This window comes from Phoca vitulina, unplaced genomic scaffold (genome assembly GCF_004348235.1).
Source record: "Phoca vitulina isolate PV1807 unplaced genomic scaffold, GSC_HSeal_1.0 scaffold23, whole genome shotgun sequence".
Classification (NCBI taxonomy): Eukaryota; Metazoa; Chordata; class Mammalia; order Carnivora; family Phocidae; genus Phoca; species Phoca vitulina.
Window position 1 is genome coordinate 7,372,811 of NW_022589726.1, and position 13,868 is coordinate 7,386,678.

General features: G+C 41.1%; 2 protein-coding genes across 18 annotated transcripts in view; one reads left to right on the plus strand and one right to left on the minus strand.

Annotated features, from left to right (window-relative positions):
* Positions 1–5,485, plus strand: part of GRIP1 (glutamate receptor interacting protein 1) — a 659,234-nt gene extending 653,749 nt beyond the window's left edge. For all 10 annotated transcript variants that reach the window (XM_032420901.1, XM_032420895.1, XM_032420897.1 and 7 more), the window contains 2 exons: positions 1,644–1,790; positions 3,706–5,485. In XM_032420901.1, the coding sequence (XP_032276792.1) occupies positions 1,644–1,790; positions 3,706–3,933 (375 nt within the window). In that variant the 3' untranslated portion in view covers positions 3,934–5,485. The remainder of the gene's footprint in view (positions 1–1,643; positions 1,791–3,705) is intronic.
* A 3,550-nt stretch (positions 5,486–9,035) lies between these two features.
* Positions 9,036–13,868, minus strand: part of HELB (DNA helicase B) — a 36,593-nt gene continuing 31,760 nt past the window's right edge. For 3 of the 8 annotated variants that reach the window (XM_032420672.1, XM_032420674.1, XM_032420676.1), the window contains exons 12-13: positions 13,128–13,622; positions 9,036–9,913 (exon numbers count right to left, since the gene is read on the minus strand). In XM_032420672.1, coding sequence (XP_032276563.1) covers positions 9,809–9,913; positions 13,128–13,622 — 600 coding nt within the window. In that variant the 3' untranslated portion in view covers positions 9,036–9,808. Of the gene's footprint in view, positions 9,914–11,315; positions 13,623–13,868 lie in introns of all 8 variants that reach the window. The other 5 variants (XM_032420673.1, XR_004301335.1, XR_004301336.1 and 2 more) reach the window with 5 other exon arrangements.

Consider the following 13,868-nt stretch of genomic DNA (forward strand, 5'->3'; position numbering starts at 1 on the left):
AATCAGTCTGGGCAAGGTCTGAGATTCGACATTTTAACATGTTCCTGAGAAATGGTGATGCTTCTGGTCAGGACCTCACTTTAACTGGCAAGGCACATTTTTCTTCCTCTTAAAAAGCAAAGTTGCAACAAAATTCTGGCCCCTTTCCTTCTAGGGCACTTGTAAGAAAGAGGCAGGTAGCGGTAGAATATTTATATATCTTACTTCATAGGATCTAGGGTGCCATGGATTATGAAACACACCTGATTTCAGAGATTTTGAAATATGAAAAAATAAAGCATATCTTACAACCTATGAAATAAGGCATTTTGAGTGGCAGTAGTATATAATGGTTGTTTAGTGTATGGAATCAGACAGACAGGGCCCCACTATTCATTACCTTTGTGACCTTGGGCAAATGACTTAACCTCTATAAAATTGAATTTCCTCACCTTTCATATGGCAATAACCATGAGGGCTGCCTGGTGAATAGTATAGACTCGGCCAGCTTGATATTTTAACTCTCAGCCTAGTAAAATAAAAAACCACAAACACCACTTTTTTGTAGTTCCTTCAATATTCCCTCTTTCTCTGAAATAAAATAACTGGGTATAAAAAATAGACCTGTTTTATCTTGACCTTTTGCCCTCTAGCCCTGAAGTCTTTACTATTTTACAAGAACATATTCATGTATTTGTGTGAAAATAAAATCTTTTTAAAAAACAATTAGTGTAAAACAATATATTAGCCCAGATCAGTGCTTGAAGAGTGCATCAGCTTATACAGAGGGCATCGGGCAAAACTTAGTGATTGTCAGTGACCAGCTTAAAACATTAAACGAGCACCAAGTGCTGAGTATGCCACCTGGCCGGGGCCAGGACAGCGGGTGCTCAGTAAATGTTACACATAAATGTGTTTGCCTCTGGAAGGCAGCCTTTTCTTGCGCGCTTACTGCTGTTCCCCAGCACCCAGAACCATGCTCAGGACAGGGTCGGGACTCGGTACACAGTTGGTGAATGTATGCATGATTGGCTGAATGTCTGAACCTCAGACTAACTCTTGCAGGTGGTCAGATTGGAGGCATGAGGTTCGGGGGAAGCTTTGCCTGGCGGGTGGCCGTAGGTGCGGAGGGAACCAGTGAGGCCCGTAGCCGAGAAGGGTGAAGAAGGACTTGAGTTGCTAAACCAAAGCCTGGTTGCTATTCACGCTGGACCCCAGAGCAAGGTGTTGGTTACAAGAACACTTTCAGGTTTTTTAACTCCATTTGCTGTCAGTACTAACATTCTGATCTGGATACCATAGCAAATAAAATGATGGACTCCAGGCTGGCCGTTGCTCAGAGGAAGATGATATGCAGCATCAGGCACGGTGGGCAGGAAGGAAAGGCCTTTGGCTTCGTCCTGATACCCAGCAGGTGCAACGGGCTGCCTCCCTTCTCTAGCAGTTGGCCTTCTCCTTCCTTTTCAGTTCTGGGCAGGACTTTACAAATTCCAAGGCTGTTTTCAGAGAAGGGGAAAAAGCTGCAGGAGCGTGGGGAGCTGCCTAATATATTACAAATCTATTATGTTAGTAAATAAATTTGAAAAGATTGTTGGACAAGAAGTTTCACACACAAAAGTCCGCAGCCAAGCTGAATGCGTCCTTCACATTCTCTCACTTTCCAGGTGACCTTGTACAAGAGCTCTGATATGGAGGACTTTGGGTTCAGTGTAGCAGATGGCTTGCTGGAGAAAGGAGTGTATGTTAAAAATATTCGCCCAGCTGGGCCAGGAGATCTCGGTGGCTTAAAGCCCTATGATAGACTCTTACAGGTAAGACCGCAGGTGACGTTTTGATTAATTTCACTTCTCAATGTCTTCCTCGATCAATGCCTACCCATCTTTCTTTGCCTCAAGACGAGATTAGGGGCCCCTCCTATATGGGATAGAAACTTTTTCCTTGGGTAGAATTTACCAGTTATTGGAATTGTCTGGTTCCCTGTATATATTCCCCAACAGATTATAAACGTCTGGAGAACAGTGCTGGCACCTTATGCTCCCATTGCCCCTAATACAGTACTTGATATCTCGGTATCTCACACAATTGTCTGAAAGCGAAAAGCCAAACCTTGTTTAGCGAAGGGAATGCGATCGTGGTCAGGAATAGTTTCAGTGAGCCCAGCCAATTCCTGATTTTACATACAGTTTTTAGGAATAGCATTTTGTAGGAAAAAGAGAGGGTTGACATCAGTCTTGAGAGTGTGTTTAGCTGGAATGAGTCTGGCACCAAGGAGCTGACGTTCAGAGCACGAGGCTGTACGTGAGGTGACACGCCTTCACCAAGGCACGTTCTCATTGATCAGTTAGGTAGTTTTAAAACAAATTCTGGTGATCATTTTTACTATGGCAGCAGAACAGTTGGTCTTGGCACTATGGGATGCTTTCATTTTTCGTAGAGACTCTAATATTTGCTGAATTAATAACTATGGTTACTTAACCTTTATGTGGCTCTTCCTCATCTCTAAATTGGGGCTGTGTTGTCCCTGCTTCCATAGATGTTGAGGCTATAAAAAGTAGACTGGATTCAGACTGGGAGGGCCTTGAATGCCATGAGAAAGCTCTTGGACTTGACTCTCAGGTATATCAATTTCTTAAGCAGAATAATGACATCATTTGTAATTTAGAGAGACAATAGAATAATACTATAGGTGGATTGGAGTAAAATGGGAAAGAGGGAGACGCCAGGGAAGGAGACCAGATGTCTGTGTCAGACCTGAGTCCTTTTTCCTTCAGTGCCTCCTGGCAGAGCAGTCTGGGAGGCAAGGGCCGTTTGGATCCATTGCTCAGATGTTGGAGCCAGATTTAGGAGATTTAGGACACTGAAAGGCATGCATTTGGATAAAGCTACCTATGGTGCGCTTATAGTGAGAAAGAGAACCAAGGCTAGGATCCTGAGAGAAACAAATTTAAAGGACAGGAAGAGATAAAGGCAGGAAAGAACTGAAAGCGAATTAAAATGGTAAGAGGATCAAAACAAAGTGGTGTCATAAAGAGCCAAGGAAGGAGAGTTTTCAGGATGATGAGTGGGTGTCAAGTGCGGCCAGGGCTAAAGACCAAAGTGGACGAGACCTGGAGACACCATTCCTGTATTGGACATTTGGGGTCAATTGTACCATGTGTCAGGTTCCAGATGTGAGAAGATTGAGAATGAAAGGCAAAGAGTGGAAGCAGCTTGTAGAGGGGTTAAAAACCCTCGTTGGTGAAGAATAAGGAGAAATGAATGAAGATGAGCACATGTATAAGCTGAGGAGGTGGATGGGCTCACTTCTGAGAGGTAGTTCAACACCATGGTCAAGAGCACAGCTTCGGAGTCAGCCAGACTGCCGGGGATCACTTCCTAGCTGGGCCACTCGGTTCTGAGGCAAATCTCTTCACCACTCTGTGCCTCACTTACCTCATCTGGAAATTAGCGACGACGTTCAGTTGTTGGAGCACCTGCCATGAGCGAGGCAGTCTGCCCAGCCTGGGGATGTTGGGATGTCTCCCTGTTCCCTGCTCTCAAGGACTTTATGGTTTAGTAGCAAAGAGTAAGTCAGCCAACGGCCGCCTCCTGGTCAGAGAAGAGAGAGACCGCTCAGCGTAAGGCTGCTCGTTTAGGCACCTTCAGGACACCTGTTACACCGGAAGTGTTAGTCTGGGTGTTGAGAATTAGAACAATAATTCAAAATGGCTCTTCTTGATTTTTCAGGTTAATCATGTCCGAACGAGAGACTTTGACTGCTGCCTTGTTGTGCCCCTCATAGCAGAATCTGGTAATAAGCTGGACTTGGTTATTAGTAGAAACCCACTGGCTTCACAGAAGTCTATAGAACAGACTCTACCAGGAGGAGAATGGAGTGAACAGAACAGTGCTTTTTTCCAACAGCCTAGTCATGGCGGTAATTTGGAGATACGAGAACCCACTAACACATTATAGCAATGCTTTTTATAAAGCAGGACAAAAGACAATATCTACATGGTGCTAAAAAATCCCTTTAAGATTTCTGTGGCATTTAAAGCACAGATATCACGTGGCATTAACTGCAAGCACAGGGGTCTTTTAAATCTCTCTCATGGCTCATGTTCGCTTCCCCTTTCAGGCTGAAGAGGTTTCTTTCTTGATGACACTATGGTATATGGCTGGCCATTCGCTGCCGGGCCCAATGGTAGAGAAAAAGAAAAATATATAGGCCGCCCCTTCCCCCCAATTAACATCAGAGGAAATTTTTTACAAGTGCATCTTCCAATCACTTTTTAAAAAGAGAGATGTCTGTTTGAAAATATTCTCTATGACAATTTCCTTAATTCACTTTGAAATCAGTTTCTTACTATGAAGTCGTCAGCGTTAAGAACTTGACCAACAAGGCTTGTCACAAAGCTGGCTCTCCTAGGGGAAATGGGAGTTTGAGACGTGGCTGGGACTGCTGCCATGGGAGGGGTCCAGGTGTAACATTAAGTTCTCTTAAAACGTTTCAGCGATGATGCACGTAGGAGACCATAATAGGTGGTGGTAAATGTTTTGCCCCGATATAGGAATGATTTTAACTAAGATGTATGCTATTCCCTATGCAACAAATTAACAAACAGGATATGTCTTGTGACCTGTTTTTTTTTTTTAAGGACACACTTTTAATAGCTGCAAATCTCTGATAATGAATTAGAGTGCTTAGTAACACTGAGGATTAGTTATTTTTAAAATTCAAGACTGAGAATTTAAGAGAGAATGAGAAGTCCATTAAAATGAGGTTTATCTTAATGATAGGCAAATCAAACTCATCTTGCTTGCCATGTTTTGAAAACTGGTTATAGAGGGGTGTACAGCACGTGTACCTTAAGATGACACTGGACTATCTTTTGTTCTGAGCCATGCTACTTTACTGAAATTGTAAATACATTTTTCACAAAATGCATTGCCAATTATTACCATCCCTCAAAGCAATAAACTGTGACAGTTGCTTCTAAGATGTTTGTCAGCAACTGTTCTCATTTGTTCAGATCTTTTGAATAGTTACGCTAATAACTGTTATTTGGTGAATATTTAAAAAAAATAGATCTGTATATTGATTGTAGAATCTCCATATTGAAATGATTATTTTCCAAACACTTTCATTTTGGTCAATGGATTCCAACAACTGCTTAGGTAAAGCATTTGAACACTGTGTCCTTTGTTTAAGGAAAAAGCTCACCTTTCTTTTTGTGCAGAGAGATATATTATTTCAATCATATTTCACAACCCGCCAGGGCAAGAGAGTATAAAGCAGAATCATGTTAAAAGAAAAAAAAGATCATGAGTCACTTAAATATGTATTTTTATTTGTAACAAACAAGTATTAAGCTGTAAAGTATTTTTGTACAAATTTAATACTTTAATAGCATGGTATTTATCGTCTATGTATGGTTTTGGGGAATTCAAAATTGTTGCAAATATTTGTATGGAAAAAAAAAACCCCTACCAAATGGAATAAACAGTGATTTTAAAAAGCCAAAAATTATGATATGCAATTTTTCTGGTACTTTGATTATATTTTAGTATTCTAGATGAGTCCTACACAATGCTTTTTGTTATAGAATTTTCTAAAGAGGAAAGGTTTTTGCCATAAACTTGAAAAGCAGAATGGAAGAATGGGAAGAACATGGGTTTTAAAATCAGATCTGGTTTTGAATTCCAGCTCTGGTACTCACTGGTGGTATAAAATTGAGTTACTGTGAGTCAGTCTCCCCACCTGTGGTACCGAAGGTCATATCTACACTCTGGGACTGCTGTAAGGACAAAATGTAAAAGACATGTTTAAGTCCTAAAACAGTCTGCAGACAGAAATACTCCCAGACTAATTATACATTTATTTTAGGTAACAAAGATAGATTTTAACTCAAGGATCATAATAATATCTGCCCTCAGAGAACATCATATGTATTCTATGAAATACATTTATATAAACTATTTAAAATGTGCAAATTTTAATGTGTGCTATCTTTTAAAAAAAAAGAAACAACTATGCTGTAGTCCCAACATTTTCATTTTTGCAGACTATCTTGCAGGCCTCATAAATTTTTAGGAACAAGGCAAGGGTGTCCATTCTCACCACTTCTATTTAACAATTTATTAAAGGTTCTAGCCAGAGCCTTAAGACAAGAAAATTAAATAAAAGCCATCCAGATTGGAAAGAAGTAAAATTATATTTGCAGATGATATAACCTCATATATAGAAAATCCCAAGGAATCCACTAAAAACCTATTAAAACTAATAAATGAGTTTAGCAAGATTGAAAGATACAAGATCAATTGTATTTCTATCCAGTAGCAATGAACAAACCAAAAATAAGAAAAAAAAAATTCCATTGACATTAGGATCAAAAATAAAATACCCAGGAGTAAATTTAAAAAATGCAAAACAGGGGCACCTGGGTGGCTCAGTAGGTTAAGCATCTGCCTTCAGCTCAGGTCATGATCTCAAGGTCCTGGGGTTGAACCACACATCAGGCTCTCTGCTCAGTGGGGAGTCTGCCTCTCCCTCTCCCTCTGATCCTCCTCCCTGCCTGTGCTCTCTCTGTATCAAATAAATAAATATTTTTAAAAAATTAAAAAAAATTAAAATTAAAAATGCAAAACAAAGCACCGTTGAAAGAAATGAGAGAAGACATAAATAGAAAGACATCCCATGTTCATGGATCAGAAGCCTTAATATTAAGATGGTAATACTCCCCAGATAAATAGATTCAATACAATTACCCTTCAAAATCCCAACTGGCTATTTTGCAGAAACGGACAAGCTGATCCTAAAATTCATATGAAAGTGCAAGGGACTCAGAATAGTCCAAAAATCTTGAAAGAGAAGGACAAATTGGAGGGCTCACTTTTCTTGATTTCAAAAAAAAGCTAACAAAGGGCATGGTGCTGGCATAACAATAGATGTAAACATTAATGGAATAGAATCGGGAACTCAGAATCCAGAAATAAACCTTCACCATTTATGATCAACTGATTTTTGATAAGGGTGTCAAGACAAGTGAATGAGGAAAGAATAGTTTCTTCAAGAAATGGAGCAGGAACAACTGGATATCCACATGCAGAAGAATGAAGTTGGATCCTTACTTCACCATACACAAAGATTAACTCAAATGAATCAAAGTGCTAAATGTAAGACCTAAAACTATTTAAATTCTTAGAAGAATAGGAGTAAACCTTCATGACTTTGGATAGGCAGTAGTTCCTTAGATGTAACACCAAAGCATAAGCAACAACAACAAAAATGAGATACATTGGACATCATCAGAACTGAAAATTTGTGCGTAAAAGGACACCATCAAAAAAAAAAAAAGTGAAAATAAAATCCACAGAATGGGAATTTATTTTTTTTTGCAAGTAACACTTCTAATAAGGGACCTGTATGTAGAATATATAAAGAACTCTTATATCTCAATAATAAAAATAAAAATAACCCAATTTAAAAATAGGTAAAAGATTTGAATAGACATTTCTCCAAAGAGGTCATACAAAGGACCAATAAGCACATGAAAAGATAATTAACATCATTAGCCATAAGGGAAATGCAAGTCAAAACCAGATTGAGGGAGGGCTGCCCGGCTGGCTCAGTCAATAGAATGTGATTCTTGATCTTGGGGCTGTGAGTTTGAGCCCCACATTGGGTGCAGAGATTACTTTTAAAATATAAAATCTTAAAAAAAAAAACAACAACAACCATATGGAAATATCACTTCACACCTACTGAATGGCTATAATCAAAAAAGTCAGATAATAACAAGTGTTAGAGAAAACGTGGAGAAACTGGAACCCTCACATTCCAAGTATAAACAGAAAATGGTGCAGCTGCTTTGGAAAACAATCTGGCAGTTCCTCAAAAGGTTATATAGAGTTACCATATGACCAAACAATTCCACTCCTAGGTATATAATTAAAAGAAATTAAGGGGTGCCTGGGTGGCTCAGTCGGTTAAGCGGCTGCCTTCAGCTCAGGTCATGATCCCTGGGTCCTGGGATTAGGCCCCACGTCTGGCTCCCTGCTCAGTGGAGAGCCTGCTTCTCCCTCTCTCTCTGCCTGCCTCTCTGCCTACTTGTGCTTTCTCTCTCTGTCAAATAAATAAATAAAATCTTAAAAAAAAAAAAAAAAAAGAAATTAAAATATACGTCCACAGAAAAACTTGTACTTGTATACAGATGTTCATAGTAGCATTTTATAAGAGCCAAAAAGTGGAAACAACCCAAATGTCCTTCAGCTGATGAACAGAGAAATTCAGTGTGCTATATCCACATAATACAGTATTATTTGGTAATGAAAGGAGATGAAGGTCTTTTGCCTACACTGCACTAGTGAGAGCAAGATAGGTCAGCAGCAGCTCTGCTGTAGCTACCTGCAAGAATTCAGCCAGGGCTCCTGATTTCTGCCCCATCAGCTCAACCCGACACGGTCTGATCCAAAACTACAGCCTCCAGAGATGCTGCCAGTCTTCCCATCAGTCCACTAAGGATGTAGGCTTCATCAGGTTAGACTGAGTGAGATTCCTTGCACGGATTCTCCAAGACATCTACCCACTAAAAGGAACAATGCTAGCTCTTTGTACATAACATTTTTTAATCTTTAAAAAAGAGAGAGAGAGAGAGAGGTGAAGCACTGATACATAGCACAAGAGAAAGTCTGAAATCATTATGCTAAAGTTAAAGAAGTCAGTCACAAAGGACCACGTAGTGTATGATTCCATTTATATATGAAATGTCTGGAACAGGCAAATCAATGGGGACAAAATAAATCCGTAGTTGCCTGGGGCTGGAGGGGATGAGAGGATCAGAGCCAAGAGGTACAGGGTTTCTTGGAGGGGGGTGGTGATAAAAATGTTCAAAAACCCATTGTGGTGGTACTAGCACAACTCTGTGAATATACTAAAAGCTACTGAGTTGTACACTTGAAATGGGTGAATTGTATGTAAATTATATCTCAGTGAGGCTATTTTTCAAATATTGGAATAACAGGTAAATTTTTTTCTTAACTTTTTCTTTTACCATTTAACAAGAAATAAAACTCTAAAAAAATAAAATAAAATAAAAATCACTGAGAGAAAATAATTTTCCCAAGTGGAGTATCTTCAAAACAACATATTCCTAAAAGAAATGACAATTATGTGACATGATGGAGGTTTTAGCTAATGCAATTAGCTCACCTAGTAATCATAGGGACTATATAAATGTATCAAATCAACACGCAGTACACCTTCAACTTACATAGTGTTATATGTCAATTATATCTCCAATTAAGAAAAAAAAATGTACTCCCAACTCAGAAGGTAATTTCCAGGAAAACAGTTCCGGGTGAAGTGGGTCCGGCCAGCAGTGACGGAGCGAGCAGCAATGTTGCAAGCTGAACAACTTCTGTTGGCAGAAGACCCAACATCCTGAAATGTGTGTCAATAATACAGGAGGTGTAACTACAGTTTCTCTGGACCATGGCTTCAAACCGTTGGCAAAGAGCACCTACAGTGATCATGGAAGTCAATAAAGGCATTATTGTAAAAATAAAACACTTTCTAAAGTACAGAGTTTAAAAAAACAAAAACAACAACAACAAATTTTGCCTGCATTTATGTCCAGTGCTACCAGTCCTCCTGAGGACAGATGTTGAAATCGTTATGGTTTTCTCCGATCAAATGAGTTTAAAATATATGCTAACATGAACACCTTAAAATAAAACTCCAGTCACAGACATCCTGTTTTATATCTTGATAGTTTGAAGCTATGATGTTCATTTTGTGTTGAGTAGGAAAAATGAAAGAGGTAATTACTTTGAGCAATCGGAAACAGAATTAAGTTTCTTGATTATTTGTGGATATGAAAAGTTGCCTGGGGGTTAAACGATTTAGTCTCAAATTCTGAAGTCTGGAAGACACTTGTGGGGAGGATTCTTCCACCTGTAAGGACAACAATAAAAATAAAGTTAGTTTTGTGAAAACACAGTCAGTTTACCCCATGTACTTCTACTCCCTCTGACTGCTTCTTTGGAAGACATAATACATGCCCCCTTCCCCGCCTTGGAAGAGTTGAGCAGACCCAAGCAGTCAGCTGCCAGCCCCTTGTGGGATCCTGTCCACTGTCGCTCACTGTGGTATCCCAGCACCCAGCTCTGGGACAGGCATGAAGAAGTGACCATTTGCTGAATGAGTATACATATATATAATTTCTAACAGTATGGCCACCACATAATTTGGCAGCCCAGTTCAAGATTAAAATGCGGGCCCTTTGTTCAAAGGTAAGAATTTCAAGATGCCAAGTGCAGGACATTAAAGCAAGTATGGAGTGGTCATAAGCACAAAGCCCCGTATGACTGACTGTTCAGGGTGCACATCCATGACGCCAGCCTTAGGTGTGGTAAGATGCAACACCGCAAGGCTAGGATCCCTGGTACTATTAGTGATTCCCAAGCACAAGGCAACGGACCAGTGCGGTCATGAGAAAGTTTCGCCACCACAGGGAAATGAGAAAAATAAGCACAATTCAATTTATCTTTCACAATGCTAAACTTGTTCGATTTAGAGCACCGTAATGGTTAACTTTATGTGTCAACTAGGCTAAGCCATGGTACCCAGATATTTGGTCAAATATTCTAGATGTTTCTGTGAACGTATTTTTAGAAGAGATAAACATTTAAATCAGTAGATGATCAATAAAGCAGATTACCCTCCATAATGCAGGTGGACCTCATTTGATCAACTGAAGGCCTTAACAGAAAAAAAGACTGACCACCTCCCAGAAAGAGAGAATTCTGCCTGCCTTTGGACCCAAACTGCAATATCAACTCTTTGGGTCTCCAGTCTGCTGGCCCACCCTGCAGATTTTGGACTTGGCAGCCTCCACAAGTATGAGCCAATTCCTTAAATAAATCTAAATAGATAGATGATAGATGATAAATGATAGGTAGGTAGGTAGGTAGGTAGGTAAACAGATATATAGGGATACACACACAGCCTACTGGTTCTGTTTCACTGGAGAACCCTAATACAAGAACTATCTTTATTTGGGATTTTATGATTACATCCTTCCCAGATTTTTTAAATGACAAAATGTCATTTTCTTTCAAAAAATTCTGGAAATCACTGCTTTATATGATAAATTTTAGAATATTTATACAGATGCTTTTATTTAAAAAAATATTTTTGTTCTTCCCTTTTTGGTTGTGGGACATGAGGCAAAAACAAAACAAAAAAAAGCAAAATCAGGACAACATTTTCTTTTAAAGCTTTTTTTCAAAACCTAAAGCTATTAATCCACAGAAAAGTAAAAGCTTTCATCTAGGTGGGTCTCTGTCATTAGTACCTGCAGTATTTAAATGCTGATTTGGCTCTGATGTACCCATGTGGATATGCAGGAAAGGTAGGGGGACAGCCCTGGTCATTGAATCTGAGCTTTTAGAAATCACACATCTCAACGCACTAGAAAGTCTAGACACAGAAGTCCCTAATTTATCAGGCCGGAGGCTTTGAATTCTTAGTTTCCTCATTTCCAGGGATTTCTTGGATGTCACATACTTCTGGCAAGCCTTGTGAGAAAGCTTATCCTCTTCAGTTAGAGAACTTTGCTCGTACTGGAGCCTTTGGATAGTGACATCAGCCAGCGCTGGACTCATGGTGTCCACAGACCTTCTGCGGTGTTGGTTTGGGCCAGAGCTTCGAAGCTTTGGCGAGCTCAGCAGCGAAGATGGATATCGCTGTCACTGTCTCTTTGTACCACCACAGAAACCATAAGTAGCCCATCCCGTGCTGATGCAAAGAAATAAAAGGCAAGAAACGACTTTCTTTGGAATTTTCTGTTCCAGGCCAAAAGCCTTATTATCCCAGGGTCTTTGTAAGAGGTAACACAGTCAATTTCAGAAAAAGATGTTTTGCTGAGATGGAAATTCCACATCAAAGAGTTGATCTGGAGCACAGAATGAAGCTTAGAATCAGCAAGGATCCTACTACTTCCAAGAAGGGAAAAAAAAAAAAAAAAACCAAAAAACAAAACTTTTCTTTCACTATGCCTACTTTTATCACTTTCCTTACAAAACCTGTCCCTCGGCCTCTTTTCCCAATCCTGATTAATGGTACCTGGATTCCCCTGGATGCTCAAGCCAGAAGCCTAAGACTCATGCTCAGGCCTGACCCCCCCATATATAACTGACCATTAAATCCCATGTACCCCCTACCCCTAAGCATCTCTTTTCCAACCCCATCGCTACTACTTGACTTCAGAACCTAATCATTCTGTTCAAGCTACTGAAATCATCTTTTTGCAAGGAGCTCATCCCTTACGGCCTCCGAAACATAATCTACTAAACTCCAAAGTGACCTTCATAAATTTCAATTCACAGAGCTCTTAAAATGCATCTAGTGTTCTCCATCACATTCAGGAGAATGTCCAATCTCTTTGGAAGAGCCTCTGTGTCTTCCCGACTCTTCCAGGGTCCTCAGCTCGACCTCCACCTGCGTGCTATGCTCCAGCCACAACACTCCATACTTGTGATTGCCTAATCCACCAGGACATCACACACTGCGTTTGCCAGGCACCCTCTTAGAGAACTGCTGTACTGTCTCCACGCCATGTGGGGTCAGAGGCTATATATCTTCTCCCTTTAGAACTCCACTTGGCATTGGCAGGATTAGCACGTTCTCCTCCGGGTGCCCACCGTGGCCCCTTCTCTCTGTCACAGCCTTGAAAGCCTCAGGACACCGGAACAAGTCTACTTGCCAGCACATAAAGCAATCCTTAAGCTTCTACTGGAACTTCATTTGGAGATCATGGATAATTCACCAGCCGCTCCAGTGGAGAATGGGGATTAAAGTAAGGCTGTGGGCCACCAAAGGGAGGGGAGAGGGATAAGGAAGATTTGCAGAAAGAAGGTGCAGGACGGCCAGTTTCTCCCCGCATGCCCCCTCACGCGCATCAATAGATTGCCGTGGCCTAGAGTGCCGGCCTCAAGCCAAGTGACAGACAGTGCTAGGATCAACCAGGCACTGAGCTGACAGAGGTGAGAAAACACTCGGTTTTACGTGCTCCAGCACAGGGTCACACTACTGAAAAATCCATAGCCCTGCATAAGCTGAAGTGAGCAATACTTAAAGCTGGAGCGCACGACAACATCACTCCTACCATCCGGATTTTGCTTGGACTTTCCGCACCACTCAGGCCACAGGCTCTTTTGGACCCACGAAGTCCTGATGGATCTTCCTCTGGATCCACTTCATCGGATGAAGGTAATTTCCATCCTTCAGGAAAGGCGAACGTCCTGTCATCAGCCGCAGAGGCCCCGCTTCCAGGGACACCGGCTGTCACATTGGTGGTTGTGACTGGAGGGACTGAGGATGCTGAGGCCTGTGTGCTCAGTCCTCTGCTCTCTCCAGAGCTCCTGGACAGGGAGGCGAAGTCTGCTGGAGACGCACAGCTCGTGGAGAGCTTGTTTTGCAAAAAATGTTTTAAGCGAGTTTTTCTGAGAACACTGTTTCTCATAATTGCGCTCCGGAGGTGAGACTCTTCCGCGATGACATACACTCTGCAGCGGCCCCTGGTCACGGCGGTATAGACGTGCTGCCAGTGCTGACGGCCCGCCTTCCCAACCATGTACACCACCGTCTTCTCCTCAGACCCCTGGGAGGGAATAATGCGGTAAGAAGAGTTAATACGGCATCACGGGTTCATGGCCTCACACAGCCGCAGTCTACCAAGACAGAAAAGAGAGAGGTCCTCAAAGTGCTACCTGGCCAGAATGTTCCCAAATCCACCCTACAGTTGCAGTTTATTCATTACCCAAGAACTCCTATTTCCTAATTATGCGGTCAAGTTCAGGTCTTACAGATGCACAACTGGTGTGTAGAAACCCAACAATAAACTTGA